Raw genomic sequence first — 17842 nt, forward strand, 5'->3', positions numbered from 1 at the left:
CCAAGGCATAAGGCATCATTAATCAAACTAGAAATTCTCAAAGAAACTTCTAATCTCCTTAGCAACAAAGAAACACTTAGAAAAAGAACACAAATTGCACAAGTTGCACAAGAGAACTCGCAAGCTGGAGTATAAAAAAGTAGTGAGAAAATCCTTACGTTTTAAAACCATCACTTTTTCCATGAGGTTCCGCTCCACGCACTAATCAGTATATTCATTCTTCGCTTTACATTAAGCTGCAATTAAGGAGATTCGCGGGCAAATGAAGTTGCATTCAGAATTCCAAATGATCGAAAACATGAAAGAAATGCAGAAACAATTATAGCCGTCAAATACATAACGTTTCTGAATTAAAATCTTGTGAGTTAGAGTTAATAAGTTATTGATAAGGATTTACGAATTTTCCAATCCGTGTGATGCAGTCAAAATGCATAGACTTACTAACAGGTGGATTTCCCCCCTACATTTGGTGTCAATCATTCGATCCTTGCAATTAGATTATTTCAGAATGTAGTAGATTTTATGACAAAGAAAAATGGGGGACACCGAACTGGTTTCCGAGATATTTAGCCGTAATGAAGTGAAACATGGATTTTCTTGATATTTTCCCAAACAAAACATTCGAAGACGTCATCATATTGAGTGCGTGCGCACACTCATGCCTAGAAAGACTGCGCGCGAACAATGCCCGCAAACGGGCATTTTACAGAGCGAGAATAACTCGACTATTCGGAGATAACCCTTGCTGCAAGGGATTACTCACATATATACAGCGTGAACTACACCCTGACTGAGTTAGAGACAGCGCCGTAGCCTGCGCGTAGATTGTGACCAATGAGCGCGCCGGATTATTTGTTCCATGTTCACTTGGCTCGGACCCAGGCATCCGTCGTCTCAACATTTTGACGGCTAGATGACGAAAATCGTTCATTTATCTTAACAAAAAGGGTCATAGTCATACTTTTCAACGATATTTTGAACGATAATTTTGGGGCTAGCCCAGTTTTTTGACGTGCTCAGAAATAGCCGACTTCAGGGCACAGTTGTACGAAGCCTGGATAGCGCTATCCGGCGAGTAAATCCTTATCCAGTGTAAGTCGATGCGGTTTTCCAATAAATTTATCCACTGGACAAGATTTATCCGTTGAATAGCGCTATCCAGGCTTCGTACAACCGGGCCCAGTTGTTCTTATATTCTGGTGTCCAGTCTTCTCGTGGTCTCTACTATGTATTCTGAATTGCAATCCTTGCAACGAATGTGTTATACTCCCAACATTGTTCTCATCACAGATTTGATCTTTGGGTCGTAAAAGGAGCTGGCGGCGGAGTGTGAAAGGAAAGCGCTTGAAGCACATTCTCGAAAGATGTTCTGTACTATGGGACGGAGGACTACGAATTTCTTTTCAGATGACTCCTGCTTATCACTCTGAGAGAGCTTTAACGCGAAGGAGTCCTGGCTGCATGTTATTGACCAGGATGGGCATCTACAGGTCGTCAGTGCGGATGAAAGGTGTGACATCTCCGCTTGCATGTCAGGATGTTCTGGGATAGTTCAGGATTCCGACTCCCCTTAGTTACCGTTGCTATGTCCCACAAGCTCGACAAACTATCTAGAATATCTCAGAATTTAAAACGCTGACCGTGAAAAATTCATTATAAATTATTTCAATAGTTTACTGTCCTGTCAAAAGAATGGAAAATTGTCTCGTAATCTTTGTAGTACTCTTTAAAGCAGATACTGTGTAGTTGTTCGTGGGACAAGATTTTAATTCCACTGGGAAAACTACTGCAACGGTGATTGATTCGTTATTAGGGACCTTAAGCTGCAGGACGGCAACGTGGGCGACAACGTCGGCGAAATTGAGGCGCTTCAAACTTCTATTGTATTATTATTTCGTGTTAACCTAGTATTTTACTCAATAAGCATCCCCGTTTTAGAGTGAAATGTCGTCATTTGGGAGCGCTTTACTCATAACGAAAATCAGCAAAGATAAGCTTTTGGCGTAGCCGTTCTCTTTAGTACGTAAAAATAGGACATTTCACGTCTTACTTTCGGCATATGACGGTAATGGTGCACAGTATTTCGTACATTCCAACGAGTGTCTATTGAATAGCGCAATTAGTGCTATTGTATGTTTGCCGTCGTCGTCGTCGTTACTGTCCTGCAGCTTAAGGTCCCTATTATGGATAGCGGTGTCGGGGTCGAAATCTCTGGCATAGCCGTAAATGCTTCGTGCTGCCATACTGCGCTTCGGCACTAGGTCTGGAGGTATGGTCCCCAAATTCTTAAAACAGCAACAAAAAAAGTTCTTCTACGAAATTATCCTTGTAAACAAGAATCGGTTAACTTATTCAGTATAAACACTATTAGTCTGTACCCACTAGTAGTTTACGTAAAGTTGATTTGTATGACTTAATTAACCTACTATACTATGATACTTGCATTACGGGCTTGTATGCAAAGGTTACATATCAGCAAAGACTGTATACGCATGTCTGATTTAGACATGTCCAATTAAAAATTTCAAAATGCATTCATGGCTCAGTCCCACATGGACTAACTCGACAATGCAGCCCTTTACCGCAAGAGGAGGAAAGAAAAAATTCACTGGTTAAAGCAAGGGGGTTAATCTTATACGGTTTAGGGGCCGACTAACCTCTCCCTTAGGCTTCGGCCGAGCTTCCTGATTAGTCACTGGATAGCTGTGTCGGGGACGAAATCTCCGTAGTAGCCGTAAATGCTTCGTGCTGCCATACTGCGCTTCAGCATAGGTCTGGAGGTATGGTCCCAAGTTATAAATATATATAAAGTGTTATATTAAATATCTACTAAGAGAGTTTTGTGCTTTCTCTCTCGAGGTACAAGTAGGAAATTTTGATAGCAGTGTTTGCTTTTCAATGCAGGCCGGTAATTAGATTCATTCAGCTGATTGATACCAAGCAATAGAATACTGTCTGGTTGATAGCACATGAAGGGCAGTGTTTGTCTGTCATTGTAGGCTGGTAATGAGATTCATTGAGGTGATTGATACCAAGCAATAGAATACTCTCTGGAGGGCAGTGTTTATAAATTATAAATTTTTCTATTTATAATGTATGGTATAAATAAAACACGTCTTTGTTGTTGTTGTTGTTGTTCAATGCAGGCTAGTAAAGATATTCATGAGATAAATTCAGCTGATTACTACCAACCGGCTAATCTGTGACTTTCGTTGTCTTGGATATCACTGAAAGTGTTACCTGTGCGGTTCCAAGAATATGAGACAGGAGAGACAGAAAATATTCGATGTTAGATAAACCTCACCGCTTATTATGCGTAACCAGAGGAGGTCTGAAGACATGCTTTTAAAAATATGGTTTCCAGAAATTCCATTTCCACAGCGACCAAGCGATATTTTGCACAGATAAAATGTTAAAAAAAGAAATTCCAAACTAAAAATTAGGAGGATTGCAGCCATGATTGGACATTCTACTCCATATATAAAAGTAAGAAAATCCCCTAAAACGTACAAAGTTTTAAACCGAAGGGATTTGCATTAATATTTTTTTTACAGAAGTTTAATTTAGTCCGGAGTCCGAAAAGTCCGAAATCCATTCCATTCCAATCAGATTTTCCACAACACGCTTAGTTAACAGTCTCCACTCCTCAGTGCTGGTATTTGGTGATCAAAGGTGCAAAAAGGAAGGGAAAAAAATGTATCTTAAAAATTTAGTATTTCAGATTATTTATATTCTGATAAATTTTGCATTACGCAGTACCTTTGGTGAAAGCACTTCTTATTGTCAGAACTTTAATGTCCAAGTTCGTAGATTTGGTCTTAAAAATGGCTTTCACAGGTCGGTCATGACTGCAGCTTTGCAATGAATAGTCTTTGAATTAATAGCTTTATTGACGGATTTATTTATTACTATCGTATTTCTAGGGACCTATTGACTGTTATGGAATGGGATGGATTGAAGGCTTGTAAAATATTGATAGAAGAGACTCTTCCATGTGGGATTTATGTTGATGTGGATCAGCTTGCAAACACTGCAAATCATTCCACTTCAAAGGTACCCTCCATCTAGCTATTTAGAGCTTATGCTAGAGTACAAACACTATAAGTGTGTAACATAAATACCACTGAATAGAGCTAAATTATGCTAATCCTATTGTTTTCTATTGTTTAACTAGCACTATTTACTACTAAATAGTGCAAAGTGTTGCACACTTTTAGTCATCGTACTCTATTTTGGTTAAAGAAATAATTTTTTAAAGAACTTGTCATTAAAAGAATAGGCCTTAATTTCAAAGGTGCTATATTTTTTCTAATAGGTTGTTAGTAAAGAAAGAGTTAATGTTGAGTCACCAGCTGACAAAGCAGATTTTCAATATCTACTGGTTTACCCTTCTGACAAGCCTTCTGAACTGAGGTAAATGTTAAACAATGGAGATGCAATTCTCAATATTCTGTGAACTCAGGCATTTTAACAGCTTGTTATTTGATTGTTTTTTTTTTTTGCTGCTGTCAATCAAAAGTAATCATTTGGTACTTTTTATGGTTTTGACTCAGGCAGCAGTACCACTGAAAAACCAAATTCCAGAAGCAACTTGCAAATGCGGAGTTCGCAGAATATTGAGAATTGAAATAAAATAATAATGAAATAAATAGGACAGTTAAATGCTGTTTAGTGCAGTTTGCTGGGCTTGTTAAGACTTTAAAAAATAATAAATTCAAAATTTTGTGAAGTTGGTTAATGGAAACTGCTCTACATGCTATTCCGTCCTTGATTCCCTAGCCCTTGATTAAACTGATTATTGATGTTTATAATCATGTATATATATGTAGATGTACACTTATTTCGATAAAGTTAGTCACCTGAAAAGCTATAATGCTGAGACCGACAAGGATATGTGGGTACATTTTACATGTTTCAACTACTTGATAACTGTTGATGGACTTGAGATCTTCTACCAGTTTTAAGTTAACCTCCTCTGAGCATTCTCAACTGCTGCAGTTTGTGTCAAAAGCTTTATTTGTTGGATTTATAAGATATTTCCCATGATTCTCAGCGATCACAGCTTTCTAGGTTTTTGGTGACTAACTTTATTGAAACAAGTATATATAATATTTTTTTTAGAGAAAACCATTTTCGACTTTCTGTCAAAGTACCATTTCATCTGAGATACCATCAGCCTGTTCCTGGAAAAGCTTTTGAATCAGTGCTACTCTCACCACCAAGCATTTTGATCAATTGTGCTGGTAAGTAGAATTACTGATAGTAAATTATATTATAATTATGCAGTAGTTTTAATGCCAGCTGAACCCATACTCAGAGAAGTCAGTATTTTTTATTTGAATGTGGATGGGATAATGTAAGCTTCGGATAAAAGTAGAAAAGTCTTTCCCCAGAACAAAATAGCCTCCTGCACAGCTGCTGTTAGGGGGTTCCAGTTCTTGTCATTCCAGTAACAGGAAGTGCTTTACTGAGTGGCTGCACAGGAGGCTAAGAAGAAATGGCTTCCTTAAAGTTCTTTTTGACCAATTTTTGCCTAACATGCAAAAAATGCATAAATTTGCACTTATTTTTTTTTCCTTTATTCAAGCCCTATGAATTCACACCATACTTTATAATTATTATAAAAATTCCTTTATTAAACACTCTAAAGGGAAATTAGTGATCTCTTAATTGTTTGCTGTGTGGAAACAATATGACAAAATGTATTATACAGGGTTCGTGCTACTCCTTGAAATCCTTGAAAAGTCCTTTAATTGAAAACACATTTTCAAAGGCACTTGAAAAGCCCTTGAAAATAGGGGAAAATGCCAAAACTCCTGCAATACTCCTTGAATTTAGTATAAACTCAACGTTATTTCTAACTTTCCTTTTAAAATAAATAACGATTAAAATTGATAGAAGAGTTTCTGGTTGCTTGTTTCCTGGTTAGTTGAGTGTCATGCTCGTTTTTTATCTAAGCTAGTGGCCCCGGCTGAATTAGCTGCACTTTAACAATGAAACAATGTTTAAAACCACGTTCTAATACAAAAAACTTTGTCCTTGAAAATTGATTTTTGTGCTTGAAAAGTGTTTAAAAAGTCTTTGAATTTTGTAATGAGAAAGTAGCACGAACCCTGATTATAAATTATGCTTGGCTTTTAACATCAGGATGAAGTCATTGGTCATTTTTTGAAATTTTAGATACTAGGATCCTAGAGCGTTGTAAACACAGAACTGTGAAAGCACCTTGCGATGAAACAGAAAAAGAATTATGTGAATGGATAGATCCAACAAAAGTGAGTATTGTTGTTTAAATACAAACCCTCTCATTTGTTCTTGCTATAAATAGTTCACAGTATATCTGTACTCCACCAGGATTTGGGTAGGGGTGTTCCGCTGGGATTCTGAAAGGGGTACCCTGTTTATGACAAGAAAACTCAAATCTGTAGACCCTGTTTATAATGACAAAAGATATAATTAATTGCACCTGTTTCAATTTATCGTGTCAGCTCACGTATTGCTTTTTTGATGACCATAATAACCAGTTTTGGTCAATATGAAAGTAGAAACCCTGAATATGACAGGAAACTCAGGAACAACTTGGAACTTGAGTGAAATTGCATACCCTGTTTATGACAAGAAGCTTGAAAAACCATACACTGTTCAGCGGATCATCCCTGTATAGTCCATATATGGGAGTACCCCCCGGGATTTACACCCATGCTCACTGTATATGCGTCATTAAATCAGGGCCGTGAAAAGGAATTTTTTTGTGATTGGTCCCAAATTTGTACTCAAAATTTTGATTGCTGGATCCCAAAAACACATAATATTTTGACCCCAGATCCCGTTAATAAATAATCCCTTGATCCCTGAATTTATCAATAAGATCCAATCCCTCTTCTGTTATCCCAGATTCGTAGCATGTGATCCTGATCCTAACCATGTAATCTCTGATCCCACTTCCCTTGTCACGACTCTGATTATATACAACTCACACGCAACTCATTCCGATGGTCTGAAAAACTAAGATATACACCGAATCGAAATATGGCGACCAATTTGAATAACCATTGTTCTGCACCGACCAGCAACTGACTAGCCTCTCATACATGTGAAAACGCTTTTATGTTTCGACGTGAACACGAGGCTAGTCAGTCACTAGTCAGTGCAGAACGAATAGTTATTCAAATTGGTCGCCATATTTCGATTCGGTGTATAGAGTGATTTTATTTAACCTATGAAAGAAAAATGACTATTACTGTAGGTAGTACTGGTTGATAAAAAAAGAAGACAACAATGGGTTTAGAGTCTATAATTACCAAGAACAGTGTATTACTCATGCTATTCACGGGTTAAATAAAATCGCTCTTATAATAAAACACAAGACCTAATCTAAAGTACTACCCCCTTAAAGGCTCGATTACAGAGCAATTTTCTCTGCAACAGCATTGCAACACAAGTTGCAAGAGTGTCTCCATGGTTCAACTTAGACGCAATCCTAGACAAAGTGATTGCCACAACCTGTCCACAACATTTTTCAATTTGTTGTAGATTACACACTGCAATGCTCCATGCAACTTGTGTCGCAATGCCATTTCCACACAAATTGCAGAGAAAATTCCTTCATGTAATCGCCCTAAAACTTTCCCTCTAGAAAAAATGTAAGAAAAGTTCATAATAGGCAAATTGAATTGATCATATTGTTAATATGGTTAACTTTGTCAAGGAAAAAGGATCACAAGAACATCTGGAATTTAAAGTTCCTATAGGAATGATGAGTCATAGATTCATAGTCACCATGACTACAGCCTTGAGTACATTAGGAGGTATGGTGTGGACAACAGTAATGATGATGAAATCCCCTTGCTAACGGCATAAATGATAGTCACCATGACTACAGCCTTGAGTACATTAGGAGGTATGGTGTGGACAATAGTAATGATGATGAAATCCCCAAGCTAACGGCATGAATGATAGTCACCATGACAACAGCCTTGAGTACATTAGGAGGTATGGTGTGGACAACAGTAATGATGATGAAATCCCCAAGCTAACAGCATAAATGATAGTCACTATGACTACAGCCTTGAGTACATTAGGAGGTATATGTGGATAATGTTAATGATGATGAAATCCCCAAGCTAACGGCATGAATGATAGTCACCATGACAACAGCCTTGAGTACATTAGGAGGTATGGTGTGGACAACAGTAATGATGATGAAATCCCCAAGCTAACGGCATAAATGATAGTCACCATGGTGTGAATAATATTAATGATGATGAAATCCCCAAGCTAACGGCATAAATGATAGTCACCATGACTACAGCCTTGAGTACATTAGGAGGTATGGTGTGGACAACAGTAATGATGATGAAATCCCCAAGCTAACGGCATAAATGATAGTCATCATGACTACAGCCTTGAGTACATTAGGAGGTATATGTGGATAATGTTAATGATGATGAAATCCCCAAGCTAACAGCATAAATGATAGTCACCATGACTACAGCCTTGAGTACATTAGGAGGTATATGTGGATAATGTTAATGATGATGAAATCCCCAAGCTAACAGCATAAATGATAGTCACCATGGTGTGGATAATATTAATGATGATGAAATCCCCAAGCTAACGGCATAAATGATAGTCACCATGACTACAGCCTTGGGTACATTAGGAGGTATGGTGTGGACAATAGTAATGATGATGAAATCCCCAAGCTAACAGTATAAATGATAGTCACCATGACTACAGCCTTGAGTACATTACGAGGTATGGTGTGAACATTCGTCCTAATTATGGCAAAATCCCCAAGCTAACGACTACATTAGGAGGTATGGTATAAACAACAGTTATAATGGAGAAATGGCCAAGATAATAGCATAAAATAAAATGATAGGTGTGGGGAACTAGGGGGGTTCTGCCTTCACCCCCAAAAATTTTGAAATTAATGCCCTCAGAAATGCAATAAAGGGGCATTTATGACATTTTTACTAAAGGCAACTGCCTCGCTTGCCTCACAGTGGCTAAAGCCCTGCAAGAAATCAGCTTTTGTCAAAATAAAAAGGTTTGACCCTTCAAAACATTCAAATTATTACGATCCCCTCTGAAACCCCAGCCCTCCCCCAATAAAAAGACATCTTTCCCTTATGAGTAAAGATAATATTTGATGGAATTCAGGATTTGATGTATGATTGAAATGTAATCCAATACACGAATATCTAAGAAAAAGCTCTGTCCCAAATACAAATAAAGAATTTACAAAAATAATAAAATCAAAATTGCAGTATATTTCTTAATGGTTTTTACCTTTTTATATAGCTTACAATGATGGACTTCAAAACTACTTTACATGAAGATATTCTTTTAAAATATCCCCTTTAAATTACTGAAATATTTTATATTTAGTTCTATGATTTAATCTAAATAGAACAGATTTTTTTTAAAAATCTAAAACAATCATTTTAGTTTTAGTTGCCACTTGTTGACCACTTTCCAGAACGTTATTTGTTGGAAGAAATAGGTTATTGAATAGACACACAAGTGCTACAACTCCCAAAAGTATCCAATACCCAGATCGATATCACAACACACTATTCCTCCCCCCCAAAAAAAGGCGTGTCATGTCCCCTCTCCCTCCTTTGTTTCAAAAGCTTTTCAATGGCATCTTGGGTGTAGTCTTTCTGTACTCTGACTACAAAGTCTCTTATTTCTTCCTCTCTGTGAGACTGGAGCTTCTGAATCAGACCTTGTCTCATAGTCATCTTGGCCTTGGCACGGACGTTATCTGAAATTGTGAAATCAATGATTATTTTTATATGTTGTGTAGTTCCAGAAATTATCCATACCCACCCCACAGAGGAATTTGGAATTTCCGAAGAGTGGGGGGGTCAGAGAAAGAACAAAAATTACAGAATTTGTATGGAAGAAAATTGGAATTTCCGGGGGTAGGGGGGTGTCTTTAAAAAATTCCTCGGTGGGGGGGATGGATAATTTTTGGAACTACACATTTCCATATTTATATTCCTTGCTAGCTTCTCAGCCTTTTTTTAGGTGAAGACAGCTGATAATAGGTTTTGCAACCCAAGTGATAAAATAGCAGATAGACTCAATTAAGATTTAGTTGATTTTTATGGAGGAAAAATACTTAGAGAACCCGGAGAAAACCCCCTGCACAGGAGAGAACCAACAAAAACCCCAACCCACATACAACAACAAGCCCGCCTGGATTAAACTCCAGGTTCCATCAGAGGCGCCGCATTATTACCAGTTCATACCATCTGTGTTTCCCGTGAATTGCCCTTAGGGAAGTGAATCATGGGATCTTTCGAAGTGTGAAAAATGCATCTTTGGTTTTTATTTTTAATATATATTAATCATTAATATAAGTTAATGTGGAATGGTAGAGTACGTGAGTATCCGGTTTCATCGGCCTTGTGGTTCATTCTCGTTGTTGCATCCGATCATTCACATCGCTTATTATCTTCTCTGTTTACTCGCGTATGTTATGAAATTAAGAATGCAAGCATATTCTCATAATATCGTTTTGAAGATTTTTAATTAAAAAAATGTATTGTTGTGGTGCAAGAGATTTTTTACTGACCTGGCACAGACAACCACAGGTTCATGGTATCATATGCAGTAGCAGAAACCTCTTCAAGTGGGACCACTTGGTCAACCATTCCTACTCTTAGGGCATCATCAGCATTGAACATGAGGCCAACTTGTACTGATCTTTCTGTGATATGCGGCCCAACTACTGATGCCATTGTGTCTATAAACCTAGATTATCACATCAAATTCATCTTAAAAGTTGAGATTATAAAACCTAGATAAATTGATGTCACTGTTTTGCTATGATGATATAGGTTGATGGGAAAGAGAAAGCAATACATCCCAAAAATCAGTGTCGCGAGGGTATCGGTAGGTTGAAGGTAGGTAAGTAGTGGCTATAAGGTTGTTAGTAAAAAAATTCATGACAGACTGATAATAGTTTATCTGTAGGAATCAAATACCACCTTTCATTAGGAGTTTATCCAAAAAAAACTTCCAAAAGGAAATCAAAACCGTTTTATTAAATGATCTTAATATTAATCGCTATGATACTGAGATCTTCAAACTTTTTAAGTAAGTCCATCTGTAATGAGCTATTTTTCATTTTCTACTCAGTGAACTACTTTTCATTTCCTATTCAGCTCTTTGTACTCTGATATTAACATTCATTTATTATTAACATATAAAGACATCTTTGTAAATCTACGTGTATATTCTGTGAATTTAACCTGCCTAGACTAGCTTTAGCTATATGCAGGTTATATAGTTTTTCTTTTTTGTATTCTTTCATTCATCAATAAAGTTAAAAGGATGCTAGCGGATTCATATTAGGATGCCAGTTGGTAGATGGCATGTTGTTGGCATGGTTTATGCAATCCATAGCCTATTTCTACCAGTGGTGCATAGTTGTTAAAATCAAGTGCCAGTAGGGGGTTGGTGATTTTTTTTGTTAGGTTGGCAGTTGGATGTTGGTACTACAGGGCTGTAGCCACCAGTATGGTTGGGTAAAAATATAAGAAAATTTTAAAAAACCGGAAAACCAGACCAAACAGAAATTTGTGGCTACAGCCCTGTACTAGGGTGTTGGCAGAATGTCTCAAGAATTTTTTTGTTGGGTTGGCAGTTGGATGTTGGTACTAGGGTGTTGGTAGAATGTCTCAAGATGTTGGTAACAAAGTATTGCTAGGATTACATTATGCTGATAGGATGTTGGTAGGATAACAGATTTTTTGGTAGGTTGGCAGGAATCCTAATGACACTAATTTTGGGGTGGCCATTTACCCTGTTTATAATATTAAATGAATGGAACTTTTAGTTTAAAACATGACTGAGAGCCAAAGTATGCAACTTACCAACTTGGTGCCAGCAAACCCTGTTGAATTAAAGTAAAAATTATTGATTATTATTTTAAAAAATGGTGATTAATTAGCATGCTTCCATCAAGTTTTGGGTGCACAAAGGAGGCTGCTAAGCATGACAGAAGCAGGGCGAGAGGAGAGAGCTCCCTCCTCCCGACCTGACAGAAGGCATAGCAAGGTGTGACTCCAGCTTCTTGAGTGCTTATAAGCAACTGACCAAGTTCACCCAAAACCCAATGGAAGCACACTTATCAATGGCCAATGCTTTCATAACTAAAACTGTAAACAATTCTTGGTTGATTGAAAAAAGTTCAGTCTTTCTAAAGTCTTCATTAAATAGTGAGTTTTGGGTGCATATTTATGCATGCTAATGAACCAGTCACAGCTTGTGTTATATTTATTTATGCTGCATGTTAATATATATTGTTGCTATGTTATAAGACTGAAAGGGAATAGCTAAGGAAATGCTAACACTAGCCTGGCTACACAGGGTACTGCTACAACACACATGATTCCCAATAGTACTATAATATTACTATGATACTGTAATTATTAGGTAGCTGTTTTTGGACATTATCATAATTTATATACTCACCCCTTTGATTTCATTATAACCAATCTTGAAACCAGGAGCCATGATACGGTAATCAGAAGCCAATGCAATGAGGCAACCTCCTCCTGGGCTGTTACCCTGACAGATTACAAAATATATTGATTATATATAATAATATTGTAACTTGTACTTATTATAACATGCATATTGCTGCCAGTTGAGGGAAAACTTTGGATTTAAACAGGAAAAGAAATAGGCCATGAAAATCTGTATGCAATTTCAATTTATTTATTATTTAATATATTTAATTAGATAAGACAAAGGGAAGATCCAGGAATTTTAGAGGATGTGGGGGGGGGGGGGGGGGGGTTACGAATGTTGAGAGGTGGTTCAAACATATACTTCATACAAAATTTACTTCAAACCTGTGGCAAAACTACATGTTGGAATAAAAAATCAATTAAAACTTACTGCAATTTTTGATATTCTGCAAACTCAGTTTCAACGGCTTGTTGTGAAATTGGTTTTTTAATGCCGCCAGTCAAGAACATAAAAAGTACTGACTGATTAATTTTGATTGGCGGCAGTGAAAAAACATATTTCAGCGTTCAGCTTTTAGCTTGTAAATACTACCCAGTTTGCAGAATATCAAAAACTGCAGTAAAGACTGCAACACTCACAGTTATTGTGGCAATAGTTGCAAGACGGGAGCCATACAGACGCATCCAGAATTCCTGGTACCTTCTACGGAACACTCTGAGTCTTTCTTTCTTGGCTTGGTAGTATTCATTGATATCCAGACCATATGAAAATACTTGAGGAAGACTCTGTTATACAAACATAGTATAAACTATCAGGTTACTCAAATATTAAAGAGATTTGTTATTTATACAATTCATGATTACATATCACGTGATTGCAGCCATGTTAGATGGCAGGAACAATACAATTGTCTTGCATAAGAAGAATTCAATAAACCTCGGCTCTGGAGTGCTCGAGCGTAATGTTGTCCCATTTCAGACCATTTGTCATTCCCTTGATAATAAGATTCTTTGTTTGAGTTCTATCCATATTCATGTGTCTTGTCATGTGCAACCGAGCGCAAACCTTAAACAAAGAAATGATGCTCTAGGGAATGACATGTTGTCTGAAATGGGAAATCATTACGTCAGAGCCGAGGAGGTCTATTCCCAAGCACAAAGGGATGTTATCGTTCTGCCATCTAACCACAGGCAGTCCAAGCTGGATTATGGTGCCCGCACGTGATGGTGAAAAACCTCTATTCTGAAATAAAATTCTGAAGCATTGCAAAAAAGAAAATTTTTGAAATTAAGTTGAGGTTTCAACATTGCATTTAGGTATCAAGTTACTGTATTTGTAACAACTCTTTCTGAACCAGAAGGAGAAGTTGGATTCCAGGTAGGTCAAGCAATGCTAAGCTATGGATACCAGTCTTTTGTGTTCATTTTTGCAACCCATTCAAACCCAGTCTTGTAAAACTTCCAGCCAAACTGCTTATGAATTATTAATGACCTCAGAAGGTCAATATATAAAAAATAATAATGCTGAGTTTTCATATTGACAACAACAACAACAACAAAAAAAAAACAAAAAAAAAAACCAACAAACAAGCACACCAAGAAAAGAAAAAAGGAACTTAAATCTATTTTTTTGGGGAAAAGGATAATTCTAAAGTGACGAAAAATTTGAATATTATTCCTAATGGGTTACGATGATAATTTGTCAGAAAAAGTTATTTGAAGAAATATCCTTACAGATCCGATGATTACGCCACGACAATGACGGTTATTCTCCAGATCCTCCAAAGCCAGGCAAAACTCCTCTAGGAACTCAAGGTTCCAAGAATTTGATGGTTCTCTGTGCATTGTGAGCTCAGCAACACCATTATCCTTCTGTTCCACTGTAATACTCTTGTGGCGAACTTGGTTCAGGACAGAACTAACCAGTGGGGTGTGGTTTTTAGTCGCCAAACGCAACACAGATCCCATTCTCACTAAAGAAATATTTTACAACATTGTCTTTAGCCTTGGACCCCTAATAAAACTATCTTTGCTGCACAACTCGAGTCTAAAGAGGTAGTAATTGTGATAGCGTGACAATGAACGAACCATGTACATTTAATCTTAACATCTTAATGATTCACACCTAAGGTGTCAAAATACAGTAAAAGCATCTGAAAACCACTTGCTTTGCAATTTAGTTAAGAAAAGAACAGTAATCTTAAATACCTGGCCCCAGTCTTGTAAGTTGAGCACACAGAGCAGCCATGTTGCGATGTGTATTCTGTGAAACAAAGACTAGCTTCCAAGGAAAGCCAGTTAAATGCAGCGTGTGAGATAATTATCGATACACTAAGCAGGCTTACCGAAGACTTTGAAAAACCAAAGAAAATTCGACAGAACGAAGTGTATACTAGTAGAATCTACTCTTGAGGAAGGATGAATTACCTTTTCGTCTGAAGCGAAGATATTCAGGATCCTCACCTCGTTTTCGAGTGTGTCTAAGCTAGTTACCAAATGTCACGCAAAAAGAACAGGAAGCCCAAAGGCGCTTAAAACGTCCTTGTCAAAGATATTAAACTCTGGATCTCATAAGGAATGTCATCTTTGGGTTGCTAAAGCCCAACTAGAAAACGTCCCAGTTTATTTACGCTTTCTTTAATTGTAGTAATGTAATCAGTGTTTTGTACTATATTTAAATCTAAATCATTGTTCGAGTTGCGCTGATAGTCAAATGCCGGGCAAATTCAAATGCCAAAAATACACTTAATTTATTAAATTTTATAAGAAAGAATAAGGGAGTGCACGGGTCGTTGTCTCATAGACCTATTTGTTATATAGTTACGATAGTACGTGCGTGCTGATTGGTAGAAAACTGTGCTTTATTAGAATAAGGGAGTGAATAAGGAGTAAACTGGTCGTTATTTCATAGACCTATTTATTATGTTAGGTTATTATTACGCGCGCGCTGATTGATCGAAACCTATGCTTTATTGATTAGTGAAGGGACCGTCTTTCTTTTTGCGTAAATACCGAAATGAAATTAGTGACTATAAGAAATAACGAACAAAGCAGCTTTTCCCGTGGTCCATTCAGTAGTAAAGCACTTAGGAAGCGCCAGCTCGTGCTCCTCCTTACGAGGCTTTAGTGCTTACGTCTTTTCCTGCGTGCTTTATTACAGAACGGAGCACGGAAAAAGCTGTTTTATTTGTTAAATGAGGGCCTTCTGTTCTTTAATTCACGCTGAACGTGAAGGAGGGGTGTGGATGGGGGTAACTGATTGTCAGTTAAGGTAATTCCCTTGTTTTGCACTGCGCATTTTTCTGCGCATGCAACTAAAAGCATGGGACTAACAAAGTTTAGGCTTTTTTATTTGGGAAACTAAATAAAAAACATGTTCAAAACCAATTTTTACTTTTTTCTCCTTTTTGAGCAGAGAAATTGCGATTTTTATGTGACTCGCACCAGTCTCCACTCGGAAAAGTGTCAGTTTTCGACTATTTTGAGATGTTTTTTTCCAAGATAAATCAAAAACGAGAATGGTGACCCCCTTATTTATTTCAGATTCTTGATAAATGCGAGTTTATTGGATAGATTTTGAAATATTTTGATGAGCAGTTTTTGGACGTTCTTAGAGGCGCACATACCTATTTTTCACTAATAGTTCAGGAATCATAGTCATCCAATGACTTTGATGGATTCAATAATATACATTATCTAGTGAACTTCGAGTTATAAGTACGTTTTGTTAGATGAAAGTACTTTTAACTGTGAATAAAGGTTCTTGATTACAGCTTCCGGTTGCGACCGTATTTCACTATAAAACCCATAAATTGACACATTTGGAGAGCATCTAGCGAAAAAACGAGAATGGTGACCCCATCTTTTTATTGCAGTTTTTAAATGTCCATAACATATTTAATGACCATGCAAAGTTTCAGGACAGAGTTATTGGCAAAATTTCTTTCAAGGTAATTACCTTAACTACTATATTTTAGGCCAATAGACCTATCCCGAATTCGCTTGACTGACCACGAAACAATGGTTTGAAGTCGAAACTGAACTTGAATCTTTTATATTCATCAAGTTTGATTCAACCTCGACTTAAACCATTGTTTCGTGACCAGCCAAGTGAATTCGGGAAAGGTCTATTGTCAGTCAACCGTTAATAATTTTACGAGCGCTCGTGACCATATCATTAACCAAGAAATTATGAAATATCATGTAGTCAGCAACTGTTAACTACTAGTTTTAGGTTATTATATTTGTCAGCTAACTACTAATTTTAGGCCAATTGTCAGTAAACTGTTAAACCCCATCCACATCTTTGAAGAAGGAATCAGTTGACTCCTGTTGTACAAATTCCAATCTCATGTAGCATTGACCCAACAGCTAGGGTTAAACTATAGCATAAATTGGAAAAGATTTTTGTTAGGGATTATCGTTGTGGTCAGATAAAGCGCCCCAACTAGCCCAACTGACCTCCTCATTCATGGTCCAGTTAACTGCACTGTTTTTAGGCGTTTTGTCGGAAGCTAAAGTTCAGCAGACCATGCCATTCAAAAGATTTACCAATTAGTTAATGTCTTTGCCTATTGATCAATTCACTGTCGATACAGAGTATTTAAAAAAAATTGTTGAAAGTTCTAAAGTTTGGGGAAATTCTCCATATTATTGTGACCTAGCATTACGGGCTTGTATGCAAAGGTTACATATCAGCAAAGACTGTATACGCATGTCTGATTTAGACATGTCCAAGTAAAAATTTCAAAAAGCATTCATGGCTCAGTCCCACATGGACTAACTCGACAATGCAGCCCTTAATCGCAAGAGGAGGTAAGACAAAATTCACTGGTCATAGTAAGGGGTTAATCTTACACGGTTTAGGGGCCGACTAACCTCTCCCTTAGGCTTCGGCCGAGCTCCCTGATCAGTCATTATGGATAGCGGTGTCGGGGTCGAAATCTCCGGCATAGCCGTAAATGCTTCGCGCTGCCATACTGCGCTTCGGCACTAGGTCTGGAGGTATGGTCCCCAAATTCTTAAAACAACAAAAACAAAAGTTCTTCTACGAAATTATCCTTGTAAACAAGAATCGGTTAACTTATTCAGTATAAACACTATTAGTCTACACCCGGGCGGGAAATGACGTACAAATCGATTGCGTTGGCTCTATAATGATTTGATGAGCTTCTAGTTTAAAAGTGTTAGACCACGAAGACAGAAAGTGTCGGTTCTAAAATGAAAACAATGGCGCTAACTCGCTTTTTCAACCCATTTTCAACTGACCTTATTTCAAAATATTTTGTATCCATTTATTTGACCGCTAGGTTTAGACTAAAGCAATTACAATTGACTTCAATTGACTAGTA

General features: G+C 37.3%; 2 protein-coding genes across 3 annotated transcripts; one reads left to right on the top strand and one right to left on the bottom strand.

The window, feature by feature from the left end:
• Positions 1–3657: 3657 nt before the first annotated feature.
• On the top strand, positions 3658–9266 carry LOC116295373 (GPI alpha-1,4-mannosyltransferase I, stabilizing subunit). The gene is made up of 6 exons (XM_031703169.2): positions 3658–3837; positions 3924–4053; positions 4316–4413; positions 5122–5243; positions 6181–6275; positions 7709–9266. The coding sequence occupies exons 1-6, from the start codon at positions 3695–3697 to the stop codon at positions 7850–7852; spliced, it is 732 nt and encodes a 243-aa protein (XP_031559029.2). The 5' UTR covers positions 3658–3694; the 3' UTR covers positions 7853–9266.
• Positions 9256–14984, bottom strand: LOC116295374 (enoyl-CoA delta isomerase 1, mitochondrial). Of its 2 annotated transcripts, none has more exons than XM_031703172.2 (8): positions 14919–14984; positions 14700–14768; positions 14226–14464; positions 13131–13277; positions 12493–12588; positions 11892–11911; positions 10589–10767; positions 9256–9772 (listed from the first exon to the last, which is right to left on the bottom strand). In XM_031703172.2, exons 2-8 carry the CDS (start codon positions 14737–14739, stop codon positions 9579–9581), a joined length of 915 nt encoding a protein of 304 aa, XP_031559032.2. In that variant the 5' UTR covers positions 14740–14768; positions 14919–14984; the 3' UTR covers positions 9256–9578. The 2 variants fall into 2 exon arrangements, with proteins under 2 accessions (XP_031559032.2, XP_031559031.2); XM_031703171.2 differs by having other exon boundaries at positions 14700–14772; positions 14919–14982.
• Positions 14985–17842: the final 2858 nt, after the last annotated feature.

This window comes from Actinia tenebrosa, unplaced genomic scaffold, assembly GCF_029948245.1.
Source record: "Actinia tenebrosa isolate PJP-AT-01 unplaced genomic scaffold, QUT_ActTen_1.0 PGA_scaffold17__23_contigs__length_9995812, whole genome shotgun sequence".
NCBI lineage: Eukaryota > Metazoa > Cnidaria > Anthozoa > Actiniaria > Actiniidae > Actinia > Actinia tenebrosa.

Excerpts from the sequence above, each read along its gene's own strand:
- LOC116295373 (XM_031703169.2), top strand. The coding sequence starts at position 3,695 with ATGTATCTTAAAAATTTAGTATTTCAGATTATTTATATTCTGATAAAT. Across the intron at positions 4,414-5,121 it reads GACAAGCCTTCTGAACTGAG|AGAAAACCATTTTCGACTTT; the intron begins GTAAATGTTAAA and ends TATTTTTTTTAG. Across the intron at positions 5,244-6,180 it reads CATTTTGATCAATTGTGCTG|ATACTAGGATCCTAGAGCGT; the intron begins GTAAGTAGAATT and ends TTGAAATTTTAG.
- LOC116295374 (XM_031703172.2), bottom strand. The coding sequence starts at position 14,739 with ATGGCTGCTCTGTGTGCTCAACTTACAAGACTGGGGCCAG. Across the intron at positions 12,589-13,130 it reads CAACTATTGCCACAATAACT|GGTAACAGCCCAGGAGGAGG; the intron begins GTGAGTGTTGCA and ends GTAATCTGTCAG. Across the intron at positions 10,768-11,891 it reads GGTTTGCTGGCACCAAGTTG|GTTTATAGACACAATGGCAT; the intron begins GTAAGTTGCATA and ends GTGATAATCTAG.